Raw genomic sequence first — 24366 nt, 5'->3', positions numbered from 1 at the left:
CGAGCGGAAGTAACACTTCCGTATTGGAATTTCAAAATAAAGGAAATGTGTTTCCAGAAACAATACACGCATTTTATTTACTTTATAAAATAGCAGCGTACACACATAAATATATAAACTTTAGAGAGGAAGTAACAATAAAGACCAAAGGGAACAATTTGTACTCGTGTTTGCTACCAGTTTAAATATGTGTTTATCAACTCCTGTGTATTAAGTTCAAAAATGAAGTTTCAACAAAAAGTAAAGGTAACTATATCTTTCAATTGTTTTCTGCAAGTTAAACTTGATTAATTTCCAGGTTATTAAAAAGAACAACGCTAACGTATTTCAAACCGTTCAGCTTTATTTATGAATGTACATTCAAGTGAGTTGCCAATGTTTTCAAAACGCCACAAAAGTCAACTTTTATTTTGAAAACTATTCATAATAGAAAGTACAAGTTTGCACATGCAGTTTCCAGATCTTTCTGCACATCTCAAACATTGAGATATGTTGATAATGAGGAGCACAGATACTCTTTTACAAATCAGCATATAGTTCATATTCAAAGTTTTTCACTTTGAAAACTCCCAGAATTTTTTTACACATTTATAATTAAACGTAAATGACACATACTGTGCCCCTGTCAATCTAATTCCTTTTAAGCTTTTGTCAGTGTTTTTAAAGCACGCTTTCCCAAATAATTGACAAGTTGTCTGGAAATATAGATATTCTGAAATACCCCCAACAATGAACCACTGTATAATTTTTAACATCTGGCTGGAGTGCAGGTAGGAAGATAGTGATGCAACACAAATCATTCAGCATGCCATTGATTAATCTCTGGGGGAGGATGATGGTAAGTTTTAGTCATCAAGTTGCTTGTAGTTTTAGTCAACGTGTCACTGTAAAGGTGAACTCTTGGTAGGAATCATTAATCTAGCCTCCATGCTCCTCACCAAAGGCACTGAGAACAGACAGAGACACATATTACGACACAGGCCTCGATAAATTAATGGAGAATAGAATCTATTTAAATCAACATTTTCTTTCATCATTGAAATATTTATCACTACGGAACACATTTTTGGAAGATAATGACTATACAACTCACCGCCGTAGTAATGCTTAAAAAGATTTGGGTGCAAACATTTGTATTACAAGGTAAAATTTATATTTGTGGCCATCAAAATGTTTCTGATATAAGAAACATGCTGACTTGCATGTTTGGTATTATTGAGCTAGAATAACACAACGTTATGTTCAGGTTTGAAATAAATAGTATTTGATTTGAGGTGAAGTTGAAGAATTTGAAAGTGCATTCCTTCATTGTCATTCATACTTATCATTTATAATTAAAGGTAGAGAGTAATTCATAACGTTTTTTAACTCCATTTCCCCTTCCAGTTGGCATAAATTGTTTGCTTTTTGTTGCAATTATATGTTTCAGGTCATTGAACAAATCTTAAGATTAAATAGGGAGGATTTGACAACCTAAAATGTTTTAATTTTTAATGACAACTTCATTTAAAACAGGGAAAGACGTCTGATTCAAAGCAATGTGGCGCTGTCTGAAAATGCAATTACATCCTAAACATAACAGCTGATGAGCCAACCTAGGTAGCATCAGCTGCTTCAAAGTGCTTGTGATAACTGACGATGAGTCTCTCCTTTTACTTTTGAGTAATTCTGCACTTTGCAGAATTGTTTTAAGGTTCAAACATTAACAGCTGTTTTAAGGTCATGAGACAGCATCTGAACCGGATTTGAGTTTAGACTTTGAACTTTGAGTAGGCCACTCCAAAACCTATATTGTGTTATTTTTGGACCCATCAACATCCCACCAGCTGTACTACCGATGGTCCTGCTGCCTAACCTAAGCAAGCTTAAACTTTAAGTCATAAACTGTTGACCAGACGTTCATCTGCCGTATTTTCTGACATAGGAGAATTTAATGGTTCAATTAGCAATGACGAGTCATCCAGATCCAAAGCTGTAAAGCAACTCCAGGTCATCTCACTACCTCCAACAGGTTTGATTCTGTGATGTATGATGTTATTTTTCTGAAATACTGTTTATCATACTCCACATCTAATAGAAATCAACTTTCATTAATCTTGTGCCAGTTTTTGCCAAAACTGACACAAGATTTTTTTTTCTTATCACAAAAGACACCTTTGTAAATTGTATATTTTCACATAAATGTAAACTCACAAAACAGAAAAAAAAACTTGTTATCATTAGTAGTTTTTTTTTAAAAAAGCCTTATTGTTGCTGGACTTGTCTTACCTGTATAATACACATTAACATCCCAGCCCTCTTTCTGCCAGGCAGAGTTTCTTGTTTCCTCTCTAGATTGAAGGCTTTCATAGGCTATAAAAACATAAAACAATTATGTTATGCGTGAGTGAATTTGTAGTAGATCAAAAAATAGACATTTGTGCATTTAAACATTTTAAACAAAGAAAAAATGTGTCTCTTTTTTCACCCATTTATTATGATAACTGTAATAATCACCATACAAACATTCCCAAAAAGTAATATTTGGATCTGCTTGTCAAAGATTGTTGCAAAACACTCAAAAATATTCTTTAGTATTAGATATTCTGTTTACCACAGTAGTCATCGTAACAGTGCATTACTTCTCCTAAAAAGTGTTTACATGCAGCTAAAAATGTATGCAGAATTTAGAGTCTCGGTTTATGATTCATGAGCTTAAAAGGAACATAAAGAATATCAAAGGATAATATCTATAAAGGAGGAACCAACAATTGTTGTTTTGTCCAAATTTGCAACATAGGTTTCTGCTATTGTCATGAGCCATAAGCAAGAAACAGGAGAAATCCTCCTCATGTTAAGTTTTAGAAAAACATGGGCATTACTACTTATTATTACTAAAAAATGTCCAACTGCATAATAAAACAGAGGTGACTCTCATTCCATCTCAGTGTTTTTCTTTAAATTGATTTTATTTTTAAAGTTTTGAGTCATCCTGAGGAATAAGCTAACATTGCCATCAGAGTCTTTCTAAGAGTATGCAAATTTACCCAGGACAAACTTACAAATGCATTGGTTGTACACATATTAGAGGAAACATTCAGGGTTTAAAAGTTACTCCTACAAAGCCAAATCCTAATGCTTATTCTATTGTTCATGGCTGAGCTTGGGTCACATATAATGCACAGTGTAACTGTTTGTAAGTTGATCTGTGAGGATATGCCTTTTGTTCCAAGGTTGCTTGTAAACAAAATATTAAGCATTATGTATCCTCCCCAGCTGTCTGAAGTCTGTGATAAGCGAGATGGGCTTAGCTCAGATCTACAGATTTGACCTTCAAGCCACATCCAGCCTGGTAACTGTGCTAAAACTGCGTGAGGCAGTAAAAAGTAAAATATAGAATGGAGAACAAACTGCTGTTCTCAATCAATACGGCTTAAATGAACACGATCAGTTACAATACATAATGACATACAAAAACATGGAAAAAACGTTTTTGTTTTAAAATGTTAACATTTATTTTTCCAAAAAATAACTACGCACAGTCACATAACAAAAGTTCACAAGCACTCAGCTGGCAGCGTGGCGTGTTGCACCTTATTCCGTTGCAGTGATCACTGACAGTAGCCTTTAAAATTATATTTAAAGTTTATAATAAAATTCTGATATTTTTGGAAATGATCAAGTTCAACCAATGATCTGACCCTCAACAACATTCATAGTTATTTATGTAGTCACCTTGGAAAATTAATTGTTCACTCCTTGCTTGGTTTGACATCAGCCCATACATTAAACTTCAGAAACATGAGCATAAATGAATATTTAGAGGAAGTATGTATTGGGTGTAACTATCTGCTTAAAATCGATATGAGCGTAATTTACATCTCTTACCACGAACAAGTTAAAATAGTTGCTAATATTATTTTCTTTCATGATTCGTCCAAAAACTCTGAAACATATCTTGATACACAGCAAGCATCATAAATGACTCACCCCACAAATGATGAACAACATACAGGTCACCAATCTGGGAGAAGAACCCTCCCACTGCCTCATTGTTTTCCTGTCTGTGTTTGATTGCCCTTGCCCTGTAATGGGAGAGGTTACTTTCAGGAGGGAATTGCTCACTGAGACGCATCTAATAATTCCTCAAACAGTTCATGAGCCTGATGTCACGTTTCAGGCAAGTGAAACTTGTCTTACCAGCGATTGCCCCATTCAAGCATGGTTCCTGGCTGAAAGACAGAAGAGCAAAGACAGACAGCTTTAATTTAATTAATGCATGTCGATTATATTTTATATACGTCTGTAATTTCATCAGGAAAAATGTCTTTCTATCTTGAGTCAACATGCAAGAACAAGTGAGATGTGATCTGTTTGCTTTCTTTCCTGTGAATAAAGAAGTGACTCCCTCACTCAGTGAGTCAGCTATGAAAAAATAGAAATAATGCAGCAGGGAGACTCAGAAAAAGTGCAGACAACAATCAATATCCGGCCATATTTGTGTCTGATTACTAGCAATCACAGTAGTAGAAGCGATTACAAATTTACCTTAACGGTTAGCTCACGCATTAAGCTTCAACCGATACAAATCATTTATTCATTTAATTTCAATGTGAATAGCATGAATGCAAATGGTGAATAATCACAGTCATCAGGAAATAGTTCTCATTAGTCTCATTACAGTCATGAGGAAAACAAACTACTTCCAGTGAGTCAATAGAACCACATTTATCGTGAACTAAGTTTCCTATGAGACATTATCTGTCTCTCACATTGTCCTGGAGACATTTTGGTACACCTTTGTTTTCAATATTTTCAGTTTTTTGGAGGTTTGCAAACTTTTATTTCTGCACAGCTCTCTTAAACCTCCACAGCAGAACTGTAGTTAAACTTGAACTTTGCATGGATCACTGAAATGCCTTGATCATTTTATTTCGAACCCATTCTTTTGTAGATGTGTATAGATCATCCCTGCATTGTCTTCAATAGGTAGTTTTCTGGTGTTCTCCAGAAAACTGCTTAAGCCTTTCTTTTAAAGAACAAGTCACAACTGCTGCCAACTAGTGCATCTAATCAGCAACATCTGGCTACAATTTTCCTTCTGAAACGCAATGGAAAATTAACATTTTATTTTAGTTTTCCACATCAAGCAGCAACCTGAAGGGACCAACACCAACACAAATTACCTTGAGCTTGTAGGTGCGAAGTTCATAGAGGTTTGGTCCTTTTCTTGGTAAAGGTTCATTCCAAAAGCTAAACTCCAGAAGAAGCTGATTTTGCCTTGAAATCAACATTTTAGCCCTCTCTTTCCGGAACTCCAAGTACTCCTAAAATGGTTGTTAATTGGAAAAAAAAAAGCTTGAAGATGTAGACAAATGAAACAATTTGTTGGTCTGCTACAGTTGGAAAATAAAACTGCTTACATCATACCTTGTTGGCTCTTAATTTCTGCAGGCATTCAGTCAGAGCTGGATAGCCTCCTCTATATCGCCACAGATGCACTGAGCAACAAGAACAGCAGATGTCACTGTAGCCCTTCACTAAGGCACATCCCACCCACACAGCCGTGGCATACAAAACCTTCATCTCATTTCCAGCTCTCATTTTTTTTCTGAATACTCCTAATGTACACCATAAACTGTAAATGATCATATGTAGAAAGAAAGACAATGTGTCGATTCATCAGCGGAAGTATCTGCGCTTCTGCAGGCTTCAGTCACACTCTGCCAAACAGATTATGATCAAAGTGAAGCCACTTCAAGTAAGTGTTTGAGGCACTGAGACAGAAAAATGAAATTTCTCCTGCAGAATCTAGGATCAATCCAACTTATGAGTCTTATAAGGTTTCTGTCAGTTCCCATTTAAGCTTTCACTTCAGCTTACCAGCTTGATCCTGCTCTCCATACCAGGTATTCCAGCTTCCAACAACTTCACATGGGAAATCTTGATCCTGATGGAGTCTTCTTTGCACTTCAGCCCTACCATCAGCACAAAAATGATCAATAAACAGTATAAAACATATAATCTGTGTAGCTTTTTTTTGTATTTATAAAGTATTGTTTAGATTATATATCAAAGCGAGTTACTCCACTTACTCAAAAACGCTTCTATTAAACATAATCTAATAAACTGTCTGAAGGCAAACCAACATTATATTCTCCAAAAATTGAAAAAAATTGTTATTTTTTACATTCTCAGCTCATTCTGTGTCAGACAAAACAAAACAAAAGGCAAAAAAAATAAAGAAGAATGTTTAAATTTCATTAGCCATCAGTGTAAGTATCAAGAGCAAACTATTTGGATATGGTAAAATATTGACAGTGTCTGTTGTTATCTATCAGTCCTTAAGATGTTGACTTTTGTTTACAACCTAATTAATCAAAAGCGGCCAGAATAAACACAGGTTATTGGTTTACGGTCTACTTCTACAAAACGGAAGCATGATTAATTCAAAGTTGTGTGGACTCATCATGTTTTCATCATTTAAAACGCATCACTTAATATTTTAGGGTTTGGTGTTGATAAACACACGTTGCATAAATTTAGCTAGCTGCAAGATTCACACAACATGAATGTGTCATCCCTACTCAAGAGGTAGAAAACAAAAATACGCTGTGCGATTCATCCTGTGGCAGCCAGTGTTGCATTAGCAGTCCTTACTGTTGTGGGAAATAAAATAAAATAAAAACTTCTCAGATTAAAAAAAATTGGAGAAACTCAAAAGTTTAATTTTCTATCAGGAGAATGACTCCTAACATCCAGGTAGAGTTACAACTGCATAAATTAAAGCATTTGTGAAAATAGCCCTGTCAAAGTTCAGACCAAAATCAAATTGAGAATATGTGGCAAATCATAAACATCTAAGTCCATTGAAAATAGCTTGAGCTATTTCACCCAAAACACCTGAAGCTTTAATTTCAACAAAATCTTGTTCTACAAAATCTTGACTTAGATGTTTGAATATAAATGAATAACCCAAGAATTTTAAAACATTATGGTTTCATACATTTGTGTTGGTCTACCACAAAATTGCAGTGAAATGCTCTTGAGTTTGTGATTGTAACATATCAAACTGTTAAAAAGTTAAAGGCCTGAATATTTTTTGCGAGGCATTGTATGTTTCCCAAATATGTAAGGTTTTCATTTGCAAACATGTGACACTAAATTGATCCTGCTGATGGAGAGAATGTCCTGATAACCTTTTCATGGATGCAATGTCTGCGCCTGCTGTGGCTGCTCAGAAACATAATGCATCACGTCTAGTAATTCTTTCTGCAGGTGATTTGTCTTTTAAGCAACTTTTACAAGCAGATTTCCTTTAAGGCTTAGACCATAAACAACAAAAAAAACTACTTTGCTATCTTCTCCTGTATTCATAATTTTAAATCTCCCGGTGCAAAGCAGCAATTTAGAAGAGTCCACAGTTTTCTCATTGCTGAGGCCAACGTCTATACAGTCAGGCTATTTATAGATCTCTAAAATTTGCATCATCTGGCCTTTCCTAACAATCATTTGAAACCAAACCCTGTCACTAGCAAATAAGTCATTGAAACCTCAGTAAACATTATGCAGGAGTGCAAATCTATTGCCATCTTCAACTGCTTCATAGCTCTCCATTCTTCAAAGGTTAAACTGACAACACAGTTTGACACAATATATTGAAAAAGTAAGAAAAAATCCCCATAAAATATATGACAAAAAACACGAGAAGGAAAGCGAAGTTAATAAAAGTAATATTTCACTGCAGGTAACACTCACTCCAGGTTGTTGTACTCATCCAGGCACTCGGGTTTGACGTTGTGAACTTGACAAAAGAAGAAAAGAAAAGAGAGACGTAGTTATCAAAGCTTGTGTTTTCTTTTAAAATACACAATCAAATTCTCCAACAAAGTAATTTCACACCTCAATTCAGCAGACTTTATATACAAAGCTGTTTCACTGGCACAAGGTTATAGGCTATGGCTGATAGAATGTTCCAATTGAAATCTCTGTACAGCATGATGTACGCTGCATAAAAGATCAAAGTCTGGGGAAAAATTGTAATTTCTTCTCAGGAGACAGACACAGTTATGATCTCAGACTCTAAAGAAAAGACTATTTTTTTCTGATGTCATAAAAAGGTATAAAATTGATACATCATGTTATCAACTTGGTAGCCGCCCGCTTCCTGTGCATGTGTAATGAAAATTTCAGTTTGCTCTCACAGGTCCCTGTGGTTCAGCACAGACTGGATTTAAACAAACATAATTTATTTAGCTGTTTTCTGTAGAGATATGTGGCTAAATAGACAAAAAAACAGAAATCCTCTTTTTGTATTTTTCACGTCTTTGAACCTCAGTAACCCCACATTTAAAGCCAATAACCCTTTCTTTGTATGTTAGTAAAATACTGTGTGCCTACACTGGATTTTATACAGGTTGCTGGTCTCTTTCTTTGACAGCAGGTTGGAGTGGGCATCTTTCCTCGCATCCACCTTGTGCACAAATAAGGAGCGGAACCAGCCTTTGTCGCTGCTTTCTGAAAACCTCCTACACAGAGACGAGATGAAAGAAGCAAACAAAAGCGCAAAGAACAACCATTAACATAGAGAAATTTTCAAATAATAATAAAAAAAAACACAACTCAAAGGATTGTAGGAAATGTCATGATACATGGGGTAAAATATAGTCATGCTGTTATCGTCTGAAATGAAAAATATGCATAGTGTATCAGGGAGTGGGTTGAGTGCAGCATAAAACTTGTATTCACCCACTGGATAGATGTGTGGGAAATATTTACTTTAATCCTGAGAAACTCAAATCAGATTCTGATTACTAGTAGCAGTAAGTTTTGAATAAAAAGTATTTAGTTAAACTGCTAGACCAATACTTTTTCAGGCTGAGGAGCCCTTAACCCATTTAACACTCAAGTCACGGACCACATAACCTAAATTGCCCCACAACACATCTTAATATATAATGCAACCTGAAATGAAAATAGTAGTCTCTTAACTCACATATAGTTGTTTCTTGTTTTCATCCTACTAAGAGTCGTGCTTTTTGGTAAATGTGATTGAGCACGACAAAACCATGAACAGTCTACTTGGGCATTTTGAGTTATTTATACATTCTGAAAGTGTGGAGTCTAAGCTTGTCAAACATAAAGAAATAAAAAAAAAACAGAAGTTGTTCTTTATCGAGTGTTGTGAGCATTAATAACGTTTAGGGTTATTTGTGATTTAGAAGCACAAAAATAGACTTAAGTTGCTTTAGCAGAACCAAAAAAATCATTTTCTGCACCAGTGAATATAAAAATAATCCACCCATTGATAGAAATACTGATACTACTGATTAGTATATACTTAGTAAAACTGATTTCTATCAATGGTATTTGTTTATTGTATTTAATCAATTTAATTTAATCATTTTTAATTCAATAAAAATAACAATAGCTGTAGATGTGTAAGCAGAGCATTATAAAAACCAAAGAAGATGATGAACTAAGTCCTACTGCTAACCGCATAGAGCCGTTCAAAGGAATCCAATAGTGAACGACAAATAAACTTAAGTTTAAGCCAGTTTTCCATTATTATTTTCAACACAATCCTTTGGTAAGCTAGCTGTAGCGTCGCACGAGCTCACGTCACAGAAAATAAACGGTCCTTTACATGCAGTACCCCGCGGACCATTAGGGGCGCCCGCGGACCACCAGTGGTCCGGGGACTAACGGTTGAGAAAGACTGTTCTAGACAAATGTTTTTAGATAAGTTAAAATGCAGCATAAAACTATCGCAAACCTTCCTTGCATTTCTATTTTGAAATGTTCTTAACAGAGTTAAATTACTACAAGTTCAATTTCTTGTAATACAAAAGAAATAGAAAAATAACAGTCTTGTAGCAGAAGTATAGTAATTATGTTTGGTTATGTTTTGAATAATGTCTTTGTATGTGATGTTATGCCACCAAAAATGCATATCTGTTGAAGCTTCAAGTTTAATTGAAGGATGTGGCTAAACAGTCATTATCTTTATATTAATAAATGTGAATTACTTAATTTGATCAAAAGTATAAAAGACAATGTTTCAGTGAAAGTAAAATTGCAAATTCAAATGTGACATCAACAGTCACTAACCTTTTATTTTCATTTCCAGATGGTTTGTATTTCCTTTAAATTAATTGCCAACACTAATTTTGCACATCTGTTGTACTGCATGTGCTGCTAATGTATGGGGGAATTTTTCTGCCGTAACCCAAGAAACATGTTAGCTTAACAAAATGCAAACTGTATTATGGGAAACACCACAGTCTGAAAATTATATTATTAATCATGTTTACATAAGCTGTAGGTATCTTTTTGGTGTTCTTTAAAAGAAAATGAAAAGTTTCTTTTTCTTTTATATATATATATATATATATATATATAACTAAAATATATAACTATATTTTAGTTATATTGAAACTAAAAATCTAAATTTGTATTAATACAAAATAATCATATCCAATATTAAACAGGCCTGTGACATTCATCTTAACCTCCAATTCAGTGACTTTTGTTGCTTTTTATAAACTCATGATGTCTAAATCCTTTCAAAACTGCTTCAATTAACCTCACTTTCTGGCTTTTGCAAAGGATTTGAAATGTCACAGGAAGAGTGAGTGATATATCCCCCACACATATGGATTAGGGAGAGCTGGTTCCATTTTGTGCTTTTTGAAAGCCATCTGTTAGTGCATGAACACATTTTAAGGCTTTCTAAAACCCTCAAACTTCCAGGGTCAATGAAACTCCTCATTTAGTAACATTGTGGGCTGAAGACTTTAATTAGGAGGTACGATTAACCACAAAATGTTCCATGAATTTTTCAACAAAAACATAAGTTATGTTTTTTTCAGTCAGAGCAGAAATCAATGCTGATGGAGGCCCTAAATGTGCGTGTAGTGTGCTTTTACAGTACAAGGTTCAGAGGTCTAGCAAATCATTAAAGCAGGTTAGCAAATGGGTATGAGATAACATTTAGGACTTATTTTTAATAATACAAATTGATATTAATCATAGATAAGAGATTTTCAAAAGTCAAATACTGAGATAAAACTTGTGGATTTCTAACAGTGTGCTATTAGAGTCTAAAGTCACAATTATAGTTTTGGGGTGATTTTCATGATCTTAACTCAAAACAAAGAAAAAGAACATAAATGATGTTTCTGAATGGTAGTAGATAAACATAATAAGATGTTTTCCAACTTTTAACAAGTTCATGGTTTTGCTTACAAACTGAAAAATCTCCTGACTAACAGCTTACAATGTTCATCGTCCAGTTTGAAAGGATGAAAATAAAGATAAAACAAACGTACCTGGAGGCTTGGTGTAAGTAGACAGAGCACCTGTACGGAACGTGTCCTGCTCTCTGCACAGATCTGCAGCTCACCGCCATGTTCCTCTGGAAAGCGAAACAGTTGTCTGACGCTCAGGCATTCCCTGCTGGTTAATGTTTACCTCTGCTACTGTGAGGTGAATTGACAGGCAATCAGATGGGTTGAAAACCGCTGATATGTTTTTGCCCTCCAGAGGTTAAAAACATGCGTGACTCTGCGATCCAATGTGCAAACTCGACCTGCTGATAGGGTCTGAGAGAGGTGCAGGTTGAGGCAAAGAGCAGGTTTACATGTAGATTGTGTACAGGTTGACATCTTGTAATTGCATCAGTTTTGATATTACTTAAAAAAAAAAACATTTAGGAATCTCTAAAGGTGTTGACACACTTTGTGTGAAAGAAAAAAACATCTCCAAAGGACAATAGATGGCCAATGCTAGCTTTTTCTTCAATCTTTTGAAAGCAAAGGGTAAAAACTTCAAGTTTTAAAGGCCTTGCGTCACTAAGCAATCAAGCAGCTGGTTTTTTTTTTTTCCCTTCTTAGATTTGTCACTTTTCACTCTTTCTGGCTGAAACGAGGCATTTTGACTGAGACGGTACAGAATAGTCAGTTTGTTACCCTTCATTCAGTTGCTGACATTGCCTGAATTTCAGCAGACAGCATTCAGCATGCCGACACATTCCAGAATGAATCCTCTTCCATCTTCTGTCAAATAGATAAATAAGTCACTGGAAGCTATGCAGAGTCATCATATTGTGTCCACAGGCTTCACAGCTACACCAGATGTGTTTCATGACTCAGTGCAGGTTTTCTCTCCTGTGACTGTAAATACACTTTGAGACTTTGTTGGTTAACAAAGCTAACATTTGTAATTTTCTGTAACTGCATTAGCCTAATACTTTTTATTGTCACCAAGGTTTGTCAATTGTATCAAAAAACTGACAGTACCATCATTTTTTAAAGTCTTTTGACAGGTGATTGTGTAACCCAGCAAAACATTCTGTCTCTATTTATCTTTTTATTAATTACATTATTATCAAAAGGCGCATGTCATTAAAATTTAGTCAGAAAATAAACTGCAAATTTCCTTGTGCATTGTTCTTTTATGCTTTTTAAAAAATGTATTTACCAGCTTTTGTTATGAATGTAACTAAAATACGATATAAATAAACAGATCTGAAAAGGTCAAAACCACAGAGCAACGTTTTAGATCACTAATTGACCTAAAACTAACGTCATTTAGATTAGATTAATTTTATTCTGTCTTTTCTCTCTTTAAAGAATTAACTCAGTTATATGTTCAGTGGTATTTTCTTGAGTAATAGATCATCACATTATGCCATCCGTTCCCTTTGCTGTCTACCACAAAAAATATATTGAACAGTTATGTAATTTTTACACCTCATGTGATCCCCTAACATGGCAAAACAATTCAAATATCCAGCTTTTTAGTTGTATTTATCAGATATTTAAACAAAAATATCTGGCTTGGAGTTCATTTTTGGGGCGCCTGAGTGTGTGGGGGAGTTACATGCATCCAAAGTGACATTTTTCTGTATCTACCGCAGTTTGAGTTTGTCTTGCTGCTGTAAACAAACCTGTTACCTAACGGCGGACAGTGGTTCTTTCATAGCTGGATTTTTCTGTTAAACTAGTCACGCTGTACTTAAATCCTTTTTGTGCAACCCACTTTCACTTCTTTTCAAACACAATGCAGTGCTCTCTGATCCTCTCCATCATTTCTACCCACCTGCATTATATAACATCAAATCAGATCATATCATATCTAAAAAGAATCATCCTCAATACCTGCCCAATTTCAGAGACTTTGTGGATGATACGCTTGGTGCACTGAAGAAATGTCATTTATTTCTTTCACCTTTATATTAAAGTGACTTGGGATTTAACTAGACGTAATTATTTCAATCTGAGGCATAGTTCGTAAAAGAAATTAATCTTCATAAAAAAATTACTTTTCTTTAAGATTTTATCCTTTTCATCTGTTACATTGAACAGACTTCCTAGCTTTTTGCTGGCAAATAAGTACAGCAATTACAGTAGCAATTTTCAAGATAATGCTTTTCTGAGTATGCGCCTCCATGTTTTACTCTGAGCATTAGGAATATTTCTTTCACTGCTTTATACAAGTCTTCGAAATCCTGGTTGACTGGAATGTCCTAGAAAGTGACAGATGTAATGATCGGTTCGTCTTTGTCTATTGCAAAAAAGCCCGAAAAAAAAGTGGTAAAATGTGTCACTTACTGAAAGTTTTAATGTCTCCATGACTGAATTTTGGTTTTCTTGAACAGACTGAAGGATCTCGTTGCTCCCATCGACCCGGATGGGGCTTCTATTGATCTGGTGACAAACAGAAGTCACAAAGATTAGAATCAATAGTCTGGATTTGCACAAACATGTTTTTAATAACTTTTTTTTGCTGGCAAAAAGCTAAATAAATTAACATTTTTACACTGCACTGACGAATAGAAACACATTTACTTTATATTGAATTGTTAATCTTTCAAATTGGACAGGTACTAACAGCACAATATAAGTTAAATTCTAGATGCTAGAAAATTGTTCACTTATGAAAAACATATCTCTTGGGATACATATGAAACATATAGACATTTTCTGACATGCAAAGCAACAAACAACATGCTTACTAAGCAATAAAAAGTAGCAGGTGAGTATGATATAACTGATCATGTTACCTTTTCAAACCCAGCTGTGCAAATTGAAGCACTAATTTAGGAAATGCTGTTTATTAAGAGACCTAAAATGATGAACTTTCTGTACTTTCTACGCTCCAACAGCAGCGTACTTTACTTGTTAACCTAACAAACTACAGCTAATTTTATTCATACTGCCATCATCTTGACTCAGATCTCAAGTTTTTTTTAAAAATCTTTCATCCTTGTTCTCTTTTAGCTTTGCATTTGTCTCCCAAACTGAGTTAATTCGTTTAAAACCAAAGTATCATTTCATTTATATCCATGCAGAACAACTTTTCCTACATCAATATGCAGGAAAAGATTCCCAACACAGGCGCATAAACATAATCAATCACACTTGCTCATGCTTTTAACTGACTTCAGTCTTGACGGTTACTTTTCTTTCTCCCTGCGTGGCCATGACGCTTCAGCAGTGGTGCTGACATAAAAGCAAAGTACAGTGATCCGTTTATTTATCCCATTTTATCCGCTGCTGCCCCCCGTTGCTTGTGAAGCCAGAACCAATCTCTTTTCAACAGCTTACATTCAGGAGTTTGATTGCCTTGTTTACTTTGAGGCCCGTGGCGAGGTGGATGGCTCCCTCAGGGGGTATTCGGTTGTTACTGTGGCATGACAAAAATACAGATAACAGAAAAAGGGTGTTGGAGTGTGATGGAGGTAATCATAAAGTGTTATCTTTTAAATTATATTATTCAGTCAAGTAGCAGTAACCGCTATAGGAATTTGCAAAGAAAGCTAGGTTTTGTTGAAAAAGCAAAAACAAGAAATGTGTCTTTTCTGAATGCTCATTTTTAACTTGAACTTGTCTCTTGTGCTTATTCTGATTATCAATCCCAAGGAAAGCAAAGTTTCTGAGCTAACATTCAGCTCCTCCAGAACGTTGTTCTTTTAATTAGCCTGTCCCAAAGCGATGGCTCCTTCTCTGCCAAAGTCATTAAGAGACAGATCTGTTCCTGTTGGGGTAACATTTTCCTGAAGAACTCACAGAAAAATAAAATAGTGACTTTGCTAGAAAAAGATGTATCTTTAATTACCCAATACAAACATGTCACAGAAATACAAACTGAGCCTGAAAACCATTTTGCATTTAAGATTTACACCAAAATATTTTCCACCAAGGTTTTCTCAAAGTTTAAAAAACATACGAGTTTTTCATTAAAATGTTTGTTTTTCTGACATTTGGAGTAAAAAATGAATATTGCTATGCATGCTTGGTTTTAAAAACCGTATCTGTGCACTTGTATACAAATGCAGAGGAGTAAACTAAAGAAAGCTCTCAGGGAAGTTTACTGATGAGAATCCACTTGACCTTCTTGGCCATTAGAAGAAAAAGAAAAGTACTTCTCACCATCTCTCCTCTCTCTCTCTGCCTCTCTTGCTATTTTTTGGAGAAAACCTTTGCGCTGCTGTTTAAGGAGATGGAAGAAATAATTTAACACATTTCCCTTTGACATCAGGCGCATTAAAAGCCTTAAAATGAAAATAATATACCCTTAATGAGAACTTTGTTGATCTAGAGCTTGCAGTTTCTTATAAAATCAGAAAAAGAATAGCAGATTTATGCAATATTATTCTCCACTTCCAGGTCCTATTACTTGTTTCTTAGCAGAGTTTGAAAGGTAAAAACAAGATTTTCCAATTTTATTACCCCAAACCATCAGCTAACATCGTTGCTCCTTTTCTTCAAATGCGGTTCCAGACCAGAGTAAGTGATCTCAGACCCGGTTCTCGGATAGAGCGCTGCCAAAGGTTTTCCCTAAGGAGAAGGGAATAAAAATTTAGTCAACAACAACTTGGCAAAATGAAAATATCAAAAAAGCAAAGAAATCTGTCAAACTCTTTGTCTTGTTTGTCTGTACTCATATTGCCCACTTGTTTAGTTTTTGCATGTTTATATCAACATATCTGAATAACCATGCAAATGGTCATTATATTAGCAAAGCTGGAAAATATATTTGAATACTTTAGCAGCATTTTTTAATTACATTTTTATTTTAAATAAAAGTAATTAAAGCAGTAAAACCATAGTATTTTCTTTTTACCTAAGGTTCTATACTGTGAGGCAGCTTTTCTCATTATTCTATTTTATTTCTTTGAACGAAGTAAAAAAATTGTCATCATCCCATCAACAGAAGTATTTGAACATGTCTATGACTCACAAAAGAAGAAAAAAGCCCCACTTTAGACAACCCATTATGTAAATATTTAAAATGCATTAAAACAATAACATAAATGCCACAGAATTCAACTGGGCCTCTCTGTCTCTTTATGGAAGAGACCTCTCCAGACTCCAGATGACGTCCTTTTGATATTTCAGCAGGAGAAAAGGCCAAACATATGGAGATAAATCATACCTGCACATATGGCAATAAGACATGGAGGCATTCCCGATTTTGCACACTCATTTCCAATTACCTGCAAGAGACGTTCCGGCTCCTGCTCTGCCATTCTTCCAACAGCAGCCAATCACAAACTCATCCACATGATAATTGGAAGAGATTTTAATGAAGGTGCAACGTTCCTGACCTTTCAGTGCCACAGCCTGCTGATGTTGATGTGCAGGGATGAAGCTCCACTATTGCTGCAAATTCTTTTATAGAAATGGCTTTTTCAAGAAATCTAATAATGCTGGAGCTGAGCTTTCATGGTGTCATCGCTGCACTTTACACAGTAATTGTTCAATTCATAGGGCTCGACTGTTTATGCAGTTATCATTCAATCAGGCCAGATGGAGGACGGTGGAGATGTATCTGGAAGCTTTCAGCAGCCACTATGTGGAGGTGAAGCGCGGCGTAGAAAACAAGGTCATTAATTCATTCACAAACATTTGAAATGAAAGAAAAATTGTCAATAACTTTTAGCAAGAGTTTTGCTAAAATGTTTCATTTTAAAAAGTCAGAAGAGGTGACTTAGTAAACGGCAAATACACATTGTGGATATTTAACAAAATGGCCACAGTATAGTGACATTCCAGAGTCAATACTGGCGTTATTGAAAGTAGAAATTCTGGCATTTATATTTGCAAAATGCCAGATTAAAATAGGGAGAGGTAAGATTTTGTTTTTATTATGTTCTTCAAAGTCGCAATTTTAACTTCACTATAAGATTACTTTGCTTTTGGGCAATATGAGAAAGCTAATTTGTGAAGGCTTTGTAAGTTTCTTAATATTTTAGGCATCTCTATGAATGTAGATATCCATCCATCCATCCATCCATTTTCTTTACACCCTTGTCCCTCAGTGGGGTCAGGAGGGTTGCTGGTGCCCATCTCCAGCTAGCGTACCAGGCGAGAGGCAGGATACACCCTGGACAGGTCGCCAGTCTGTCACAGGGCACAGGACAGAGACACACAGGACACACAACCATGCACACACACACTCACACCTAGGGGCAATTTGGAGAGGCCAATTAACCTGACAGTCATGTTTTTGGACTGTGGGAGGAAACCGGAGAACCCGGAGAAAACCCACGCATGCAAAGGGAGAACATGCAAACTCCATGCAGAAAGACCGGGGCCGGGAATCGAACCCAGAACCTTCTTGCTGCAAGGCAACAGCTCTACCAACTGTGCCACTGTGCAGCCTTTGAATGTGTATATTTGAAGGTAAAACCTCAACCACACCGATTCTGTGTGTGACTTAATGGGGAAATTTAAAAGAGTCAGCAAATATATCAGGATGAGGACTGTGGACCTCCATAAGTCCGCTTCATCCTTAAGGTCACTGTCCAGAAGCCTGGAGGTGCCAAGTTCATCTGTTCAAACAATTTTAAATCAGATCAGCCATCGGACTGTTTGAGAAGAATTTGGGTTTGGCAGACATGAATGGGTTTTGAAATGTGAGTATCAACATCAGAAGACCTTGTGAAGCAGGTCAGAGAGTGTGAAATGAGTGCCAACATGAGCTGGAACAAACCTCACAAAGAGGAAGAGGGAATTGCTCTAAATTCATCATATATATCTCATATTACAGTTTGCAAATCCAGACTACTGTGCATCTCTTTGGAAACACGTGATTCTCTGTGGTCTGAAGAAACGGCAGCTAAAGTATTTTATTTTAAAGTTTTGGTGCCAGTGGGTCGTCTTAATGTACAACGATCCTAACCGCACCACCAAATTATTTATGAAGGAGAAAATCAACTTTGATGGTATGACCATTACAAAACTACTCAGTCTCATATCAGTTGGAGTTAAAAAGATGTGTGGTTGCATAGCAGCCTACAACCTGACTCAGTTACATGTTTTCTCAGGAGGAACAAGCCAAAATTTCCAGAAAATTATTATGAGAAGACTGTGAAAAGCAAACTCAAGATTGTAGGGCTAAGTGGTGCAGCTTAAAGAGCAATTCCAGCAAATAGTAAGAAAATGTGTGTAAACTCCTGAATTGGAGGGACATTTTTTTTGGGTGATTCTATCTTAGAAAAGTTTATGCGGTTAATTATATTGTGATAAAACTAGATTATGTGTGTTTTTACTGATTTTATGTAAAATTCTGGTTTCAACTCTTTCTAAAGAGTAACTTGTAAAATGTGTAAGTAATAATTTTGTGTTTAAGACATTTTCCTGTCAACAGCCACATACACACATGGCACTTTTGTGAAATGTTTGCTGTGTCTGTATCACATGAAATTGGATGAATATTTCAGGAAGGTCAAACAAAGAACCGTTTTAATATATTTTTCATGCTATTTTTTTAAAATTATTATGTATTATTGTGAGAAATAACACCAAAGATGAACAAAAATGACTTATCAGATTTCCATGGAGATCTGATGTTTGGGACTTATGGATAGGGTGCTGTGTTGCACAAATGTCAAATTGAATTTTAAGAACCTTTTCTGGCACATTTCAATAGATAAGGATATCAGAGGAGCAACTGTGGATTTGAATGAGAAAAATATCAAGACTCTGTGTTCCTGGAATGACACAAGAGCAGGTGTAGGAGAGAAAGTGTAAACCACAGGAGTGCAGAGGTAAAAAGTAGTTCTGCTTTAAGAGGAAAATTGAGATATTTGAAGGTTAGGTATAAACCTTTTTAACATTGCTACAATCAAAACAAAAAAAGAGAAACTAACATTAGGGGACCAATTTACCTCTTACTTTTTCCTGTCTTGTGGTGATGCAACATATAATTTACTGGTGCTAAAGTTCACTTATCTGGAGATGCTAATGGAAAACTTGTGAAAAACAGTGTAGGGGTCAAAATCCTTAATACCAGCTTATATTAAAAATGTGAGTCATGGGTAATGTTTCATTTTTTTAAAGGCTATGACCTGACAGAAAACACAAGAAACGTAACGTGGAATAATAATTGCCTCGCTACCTGCATGCTCTCCCAGAGCGTTGCTGCTTAGGTGGAGGTGCTGCAGCGTGGAGTTGGTGAGCCGAGATAGTCAGTGGACTGGTCTGTGAAAAGGTTTCCTGACAGATGTAGCCTCAGCAGGGTGCCATTTTCCTTAAGCATCGCAGATATGGCCCTGGCACTGAAATCCCCAAGATTATTGTCAGACAAGTCCACGTCTGGCACAAAACATGATCGGTGAAGCAAAAGTTGTGTTGAGGAAAAGCATGAGCATCTTTCAAAACTGCCTAAATTGAGTTTGATGGTATTTTTTCTTTCTTCACTTTACTTTATCTGAACTTCCTTTTTTTTTTTTTTTTTTACTTGGTGGAGTAAAGCAAACTTTGAAAACTTGAAATCTTTTAAATGTGATATTTATACGGGAAGAGCTTTCCAAAATTAGTAAGTTCATCTAGAAATTATATGTTTCATTTCCTTTTGCTGGATGGATCTTTTAGAATTTACAGCAATAACTTTATTTTCAGAATGTTAATTCAGCACCATTCTGAACATTTGTTTCACATTAACTCATTGCAAAAGGTGATAACATTCATATTTATCGAAATTGGAATCTACAAAGCTAAGAAATTTAGAGGAACTGTCTAGAATTGTTATCAAGTAGCATTTTTCCATCCATCCATTTTCTTTACACCCTTGTCCCTCGGTGGGGTCGGGGGGGTTGCTGGTGCCTCTTCAGCTAACGTTCCGGGCGAGAGGTGGGGTCACCCTGGACAGGTCGCCAGTCTGTCGCAGGGCAACACAGAGACACACAAGACAAACAACACACACACACCTAGGGGCAATTTGGAGAGGCCAATTAACCTGACAGTCATGTTTTTTTGGACTGTGGGAGGAAACTGGAGTACCCGGAGAAAACTCACACATGCACAACATGCAAACTCCATGCAGAAAGACCAGGTCTGGGAATTGAACCCAGAACCTTCTTGCTGCAAGGCAACAGCTCTACCAACTCCGCCACTGTGCAGCCCCTAACATTTTTCCAATATATCAAAACAAAAACTTGATAGAATAAAGATTTGTTCCATGATTTATGTGTTGATACCGAGCCAACCATAACTTACAAATGATCGAAATGTGCTTTTGCTTCCAAAGAAGTTTAAAAAACATCATGTAGCAACTTTCTCCACTTGATGCCGGATGTTGACGCTTCCATTAAAAACCCTTTTACTGTATGTGTTTATCTGAGGATTAAATGGACCCTTTAGTTCAGAAGTGCTGATGACTTGCAAGCTATCTGAGGTTTGAAAGAATGTAAAATGTAATTTCTTTGGTTCTGGTCATTTGGACTTCTTAACTAGGGACATTTTGTGCCAGTTTATTGCTAACTAAGAGACATTAGCTATAAGACTTAATTATCACTTGCATCAGCATCTAAGCACAGCCAGCTTGAGTACAAGGCCTTTTTTAGGCTTTCACTATGCCGTTGCCTTCATTGTTGCCGTACACACACTGTGTTTTTGAGTTACTACTTGACCGAATTAATTCTTCATACATTTTGATGAAATGTGTGTTTTTGTAAACTCGCACATTTAGTTTCATCATTTTCCGCTACTGCGACAGACTGGCGACCTGTCCAGGGTGACCCCGCCTCTCGCCCGGTACGCTAGCTGGAGGGGCACCAGCAGCCCTCCTGACCCCATTAGGGGACAAGGGTGTAAGAAAATGGATGGATGGATGGATGGATGGATGGATGGATCATTTTCCGCTAATGCATTTCAGCATAAGGATGTCAATCACCACTAAGAGTTAAAATTGTTACATTGCATGTTTTGAAATTGGACTTCAGGGATCAAATTGTTTAATTATTTTTTGCAAAATGTGAAAGAAAGGTCTTCACATTAAAATATGTGGGTAGTTAATAAATTAGAAATATCACACCAGAAGGAATAACTGAACTGAAATTAAATTATTTTATTTTTATTAAAAAGTGCCATGCTGGATGAGACCAAGTGTGCCTGCTTGTGTACAACCACCTGTAATGCAACATTTCTTGTCATCCTGACTGCAGCAGCTCCGCCCATTCCTTCCATCCAATTATCTCGCAGGTTCAGGCAGTGATGAAGTGCTTGGTTGCCAAGGGAACCGAAAGAGCTTTGGTGCCCTGCGAACACACCACCCAACGCCGCCACTCCCCCCTCAAAGTGAAATCTTTTCTGTTTGTTCATGGAAATATGTTTTCTTATCTGGATTCCAGTTAAAAGAGTAGATGCAGGTGGGCAGAGAGACGCAGAGGATTATTATCACCTGTGTGGGACAAATTAAGCAGAAGGGAGCTGTGTGGAGGCAGGGGGTCAGAAATGAAGCTCACAGTGCATGGAAATTATAGTTTCTAGCTCGTTTAATTTGAAAGTCGAGTGCATACGCGCTCAAAATAATCAAAAATGTCAATTTGAACAGCTGTCATTTCAGAGTTTAAAATTTGCCTCAACTGGGTTCCTGGCTGAAAGAAAAAAAGTATTTATTTTTAGAAAAGTTAAATCTTTTTAATTTATTGCCACTTTTCTGCAGTTTTTATTACAATGCTCTATGCATTTCTTGGGAATCATGGTAAAGGTGTTTGAGAAAGTCTTAAAATAAACACATTTTAATCTTATAGTCTGTAATTGAATAATTTTGAAAAATACAACTTTAATTTGGTAACATTTATTTAGTGGGAGAAATTTCCACATTGTGAAAAATACATATTTACCTAGGGCGTAATATTCTGTTTACACCGTGGCAGTTTATTGAAAACAAGCAAACATTTTTTAAATGTAAGTTTTAGTTTTTACATTCCTCGGGGTCTAGATGAGTAGACATCTTGCATTTAGAAAATTGTTTGATTGCTTCTTCCTGGACAGCCGAGTTGTTACCTCCTTTGGGGAGCGATTTAATCCCAGGTTTCCTTACAAACTGGGGATTTTTAAGAGCTGCTGAAAAAAACAAAAAAACACTGACTGGACAGGATGACTAAAAAAGCCCCATATCCACGTATTCTTGGCAGAGCTGCTGGAGGAAACAGAAAGGATCTTCCAGAATAATAGCTATAAGAAAACAGTTTGCTGGTTGTGGGCTGTATTTTTTTTAATAAAACTGGTCAGCTTTCCAGCTAAATTCCTACTTTTTTATTTGTTGTGATAATCACCTATGAACAATCCTTTTAAAGCTCAAAATTATCCAATCATTTCCTCTTGCTGCACTGTTTGAGGCTGCAGCTTCAAACAGACATATAGCTTTTTCATGTGGCTCCTGCTGATGCGTGTTAAGGACGCAATATTCCTGAAATCAGTGGATCATTTTCCATCAGGTACCAACCGGCAAGGAATCAAGACGAATATGAATGAAGAATCTAAATATAAAGCAAGAACAGAAAGCCTTGCTAGCCCGCTCATTTTACTTGTAAATTAAAACCCACTGCTTTGGCTACAACCAACCACCAAAGAAGAAATGCAGACTTCTGAAGAGGGTTAGCAGTCCTGCTGAGAGAAGATAAGGTCTGATTTCAGCTTTTAGAAATAATGAGTAACACGGTTCTGTCCTTTTATGGATGATAATAATTCATCAGTACATTGCATCCTTTCTCTTTGCTTTCTGACTGCTGTCTTACTTAATGCAAGATATATATTTAACATTCACTGAATAACTCTTACTGCTACGGTAAAAGGTCTGGAACTGAACTGAAGTGTTGCAGCTCTACTTCTAACTGTTGAATTAACTAAATGTGTTATTGTGACTCAGAAGAAGCCAGCTCAGAGATATATTAACCTGGACAAAAGAAGGACAACGTTGGTCAATGCATAGATTTATAGTAAAACTGAGCAAAGAATAATCTAGAAGAAGAAGGCATCAAAAATACTCTGAGGATTTAGGAAGAACATTTACAGCATCAATCAAAACATGGTAATGAGAAGCAAAAAGGCAGGTTGAACTTGACTGAAAATTGCCAATAATTACCTCATATCAGTAACAGCATTCTTCAGATAAGGGAGTTTGAGATCAACATAAAATAGAAGTGATGGGGAAGGAGTTGACTGGAATGGGGAGTCACAGTTTTCTAAAGCATTTGGTGTTTATTTTTGATCTGAGAGAAGAAAGCGGCAGCTGGATGATCTCTGAAGCATACAGGGATAAACTGTCTGCTCACATTCAACCAAATTCAGCAAAGCAGGGTGGGTAGAGTACAAACAGACAAAAATCAAAAGTATTATGGGAGTTTTTGGATCTAAAAAGGATGTCAATATTCAGTAGACAGTAGCGGGGGAATCTCAAGAGAACCCCGCCGCTTATTTCTACCTGAAGACCAAATTAAATGCGGAAAGACACATAAAATAGTTCCTGCTTTTTTTTCTCTTAGAAATAAAAAAAAGGAAGAAGGTGAAGTTAACCAGTTTGACATATTGGGACTCGCAGTGTCTGGTTTATTTAAAATTTTTATCTGAAGTATTTTTATTCTGTTTTGATACATACTTTTAAAAGCTCTGTTGTGTTGGTCATAACTCAAAATTGCTGGACTTTTCTTATGAACAGAACTGCCACCCTATTGGAGAATACTCTAATAAATAAATTCAACAAAACAAGGCGTGGATTCTGGGACGGCACATGATGCACTATGTAGAATTTTGCTTTGCCTTTCGGCTCACGTTGACTCAAATCTAATACTGAAGGATTCAACCAAATCATGTTCTTGTCTTTGGATGGTTTATGAGATCTGAGCAGAGAATGTGTTTTGGTGTTGTTAACCATTTCATGGAAGCTGACTCCTTTCTCCTTCTCGTGAATCCACTTGCCTTCAATTAACTGAAAACACATGTTATAAACTGCTACTGAGTTAAGCCGACCTTTCCGTCAAATAATTTTCAGCTTGATTCCAGTGCCGGAGGCTCCAGCCCCAATGCATCAAAGACATCTCACTATTTTCTATGCCTTCCAGGAAAGGAATGACAGGCACCATTTTTAAAGTCT

General features: G+C 36.2%; 1 protein-coding gene across 1 annotated transcript; it reads right to left on the bottom strand.

Moving 5' to 3' along the window:
• Positions 1 to 338: 338 nt before the first annotated feature.
• On the bottom strand, positions 339 to 13628 carry nipsnap1 (nipsnap homolog 1 (C. elegans)). Its single transcript, XM_008417887.2, has 11 exons — positions 13593 to 13628; positions 11310 to 11395; positions 8380 to 8507; positions 7738 to 7783; positions 5863 to 5957; positions 5410 to 5480; positions 5166 to 5306; positions 4180 to 4211; positions 3970 to 4064; positions 2269 to 2352; positions 339 to 946 (listed from the first exon to the last, which is right to left on the bottom strand). Exons 1-11 carry the CDS (start codon positions 13611 to 13613, stop codon positions 882 to 884), a joined length of 864 nt encoding a protein of 287 aa, XP_008416109.2. The 5' UTR covers positions 13614 to 13628; the 3' UTR covers positions 339 to 881.
• Between the last annotated feature and the right edge of the window lie 10738 nt (positions 13629 to 24366).

The sequence above is a fragment of the Poecilia reticulata genome, linkage group LG9 (genome assembly GCF_000633615.1).
Source record: "Poecilia reticulata strain Guanapo linkage group LG9, Guppy_female_1.0+MT, whole genome shotgun sequence".
Taxonomy (NCBI): domain Eukaryota; kingdom Metazoa; phylum Chordata; class Actinopteri; order Cyprinodontiformes; family Poeciliidae; genus Poecilia; species Poecilia reticulata.
This window is presented reverse-complemented; position numbering and strand designations above follow the sequence as displayed.

What these genes read in the sequence shown, in the direction of transcription:
- nipsnap1 (XM_008417887.2), bottom strand. Translation starts at nt 13,613, where the DNA reads ATGGAGACATTAAAACTTTCA. An exon ending in CAACCTGTATAAAATCCAGT is followed by an intron (nt 7,784 to 8,379) that starts GTAGGCACACAG and finishes TCTTTTGTCAAG; the next exon opens with TTCACAACGTCAAACCCGAG. An exon ending in AGAAATTAAGAGCCAACAAG is followed by an intron (nt 5,307 to 5,409) that starts GTATGATGTAAG and finishes CAACCATTTTAG; the next exon opens with GAGTACTTGGAGTTCCGGAA.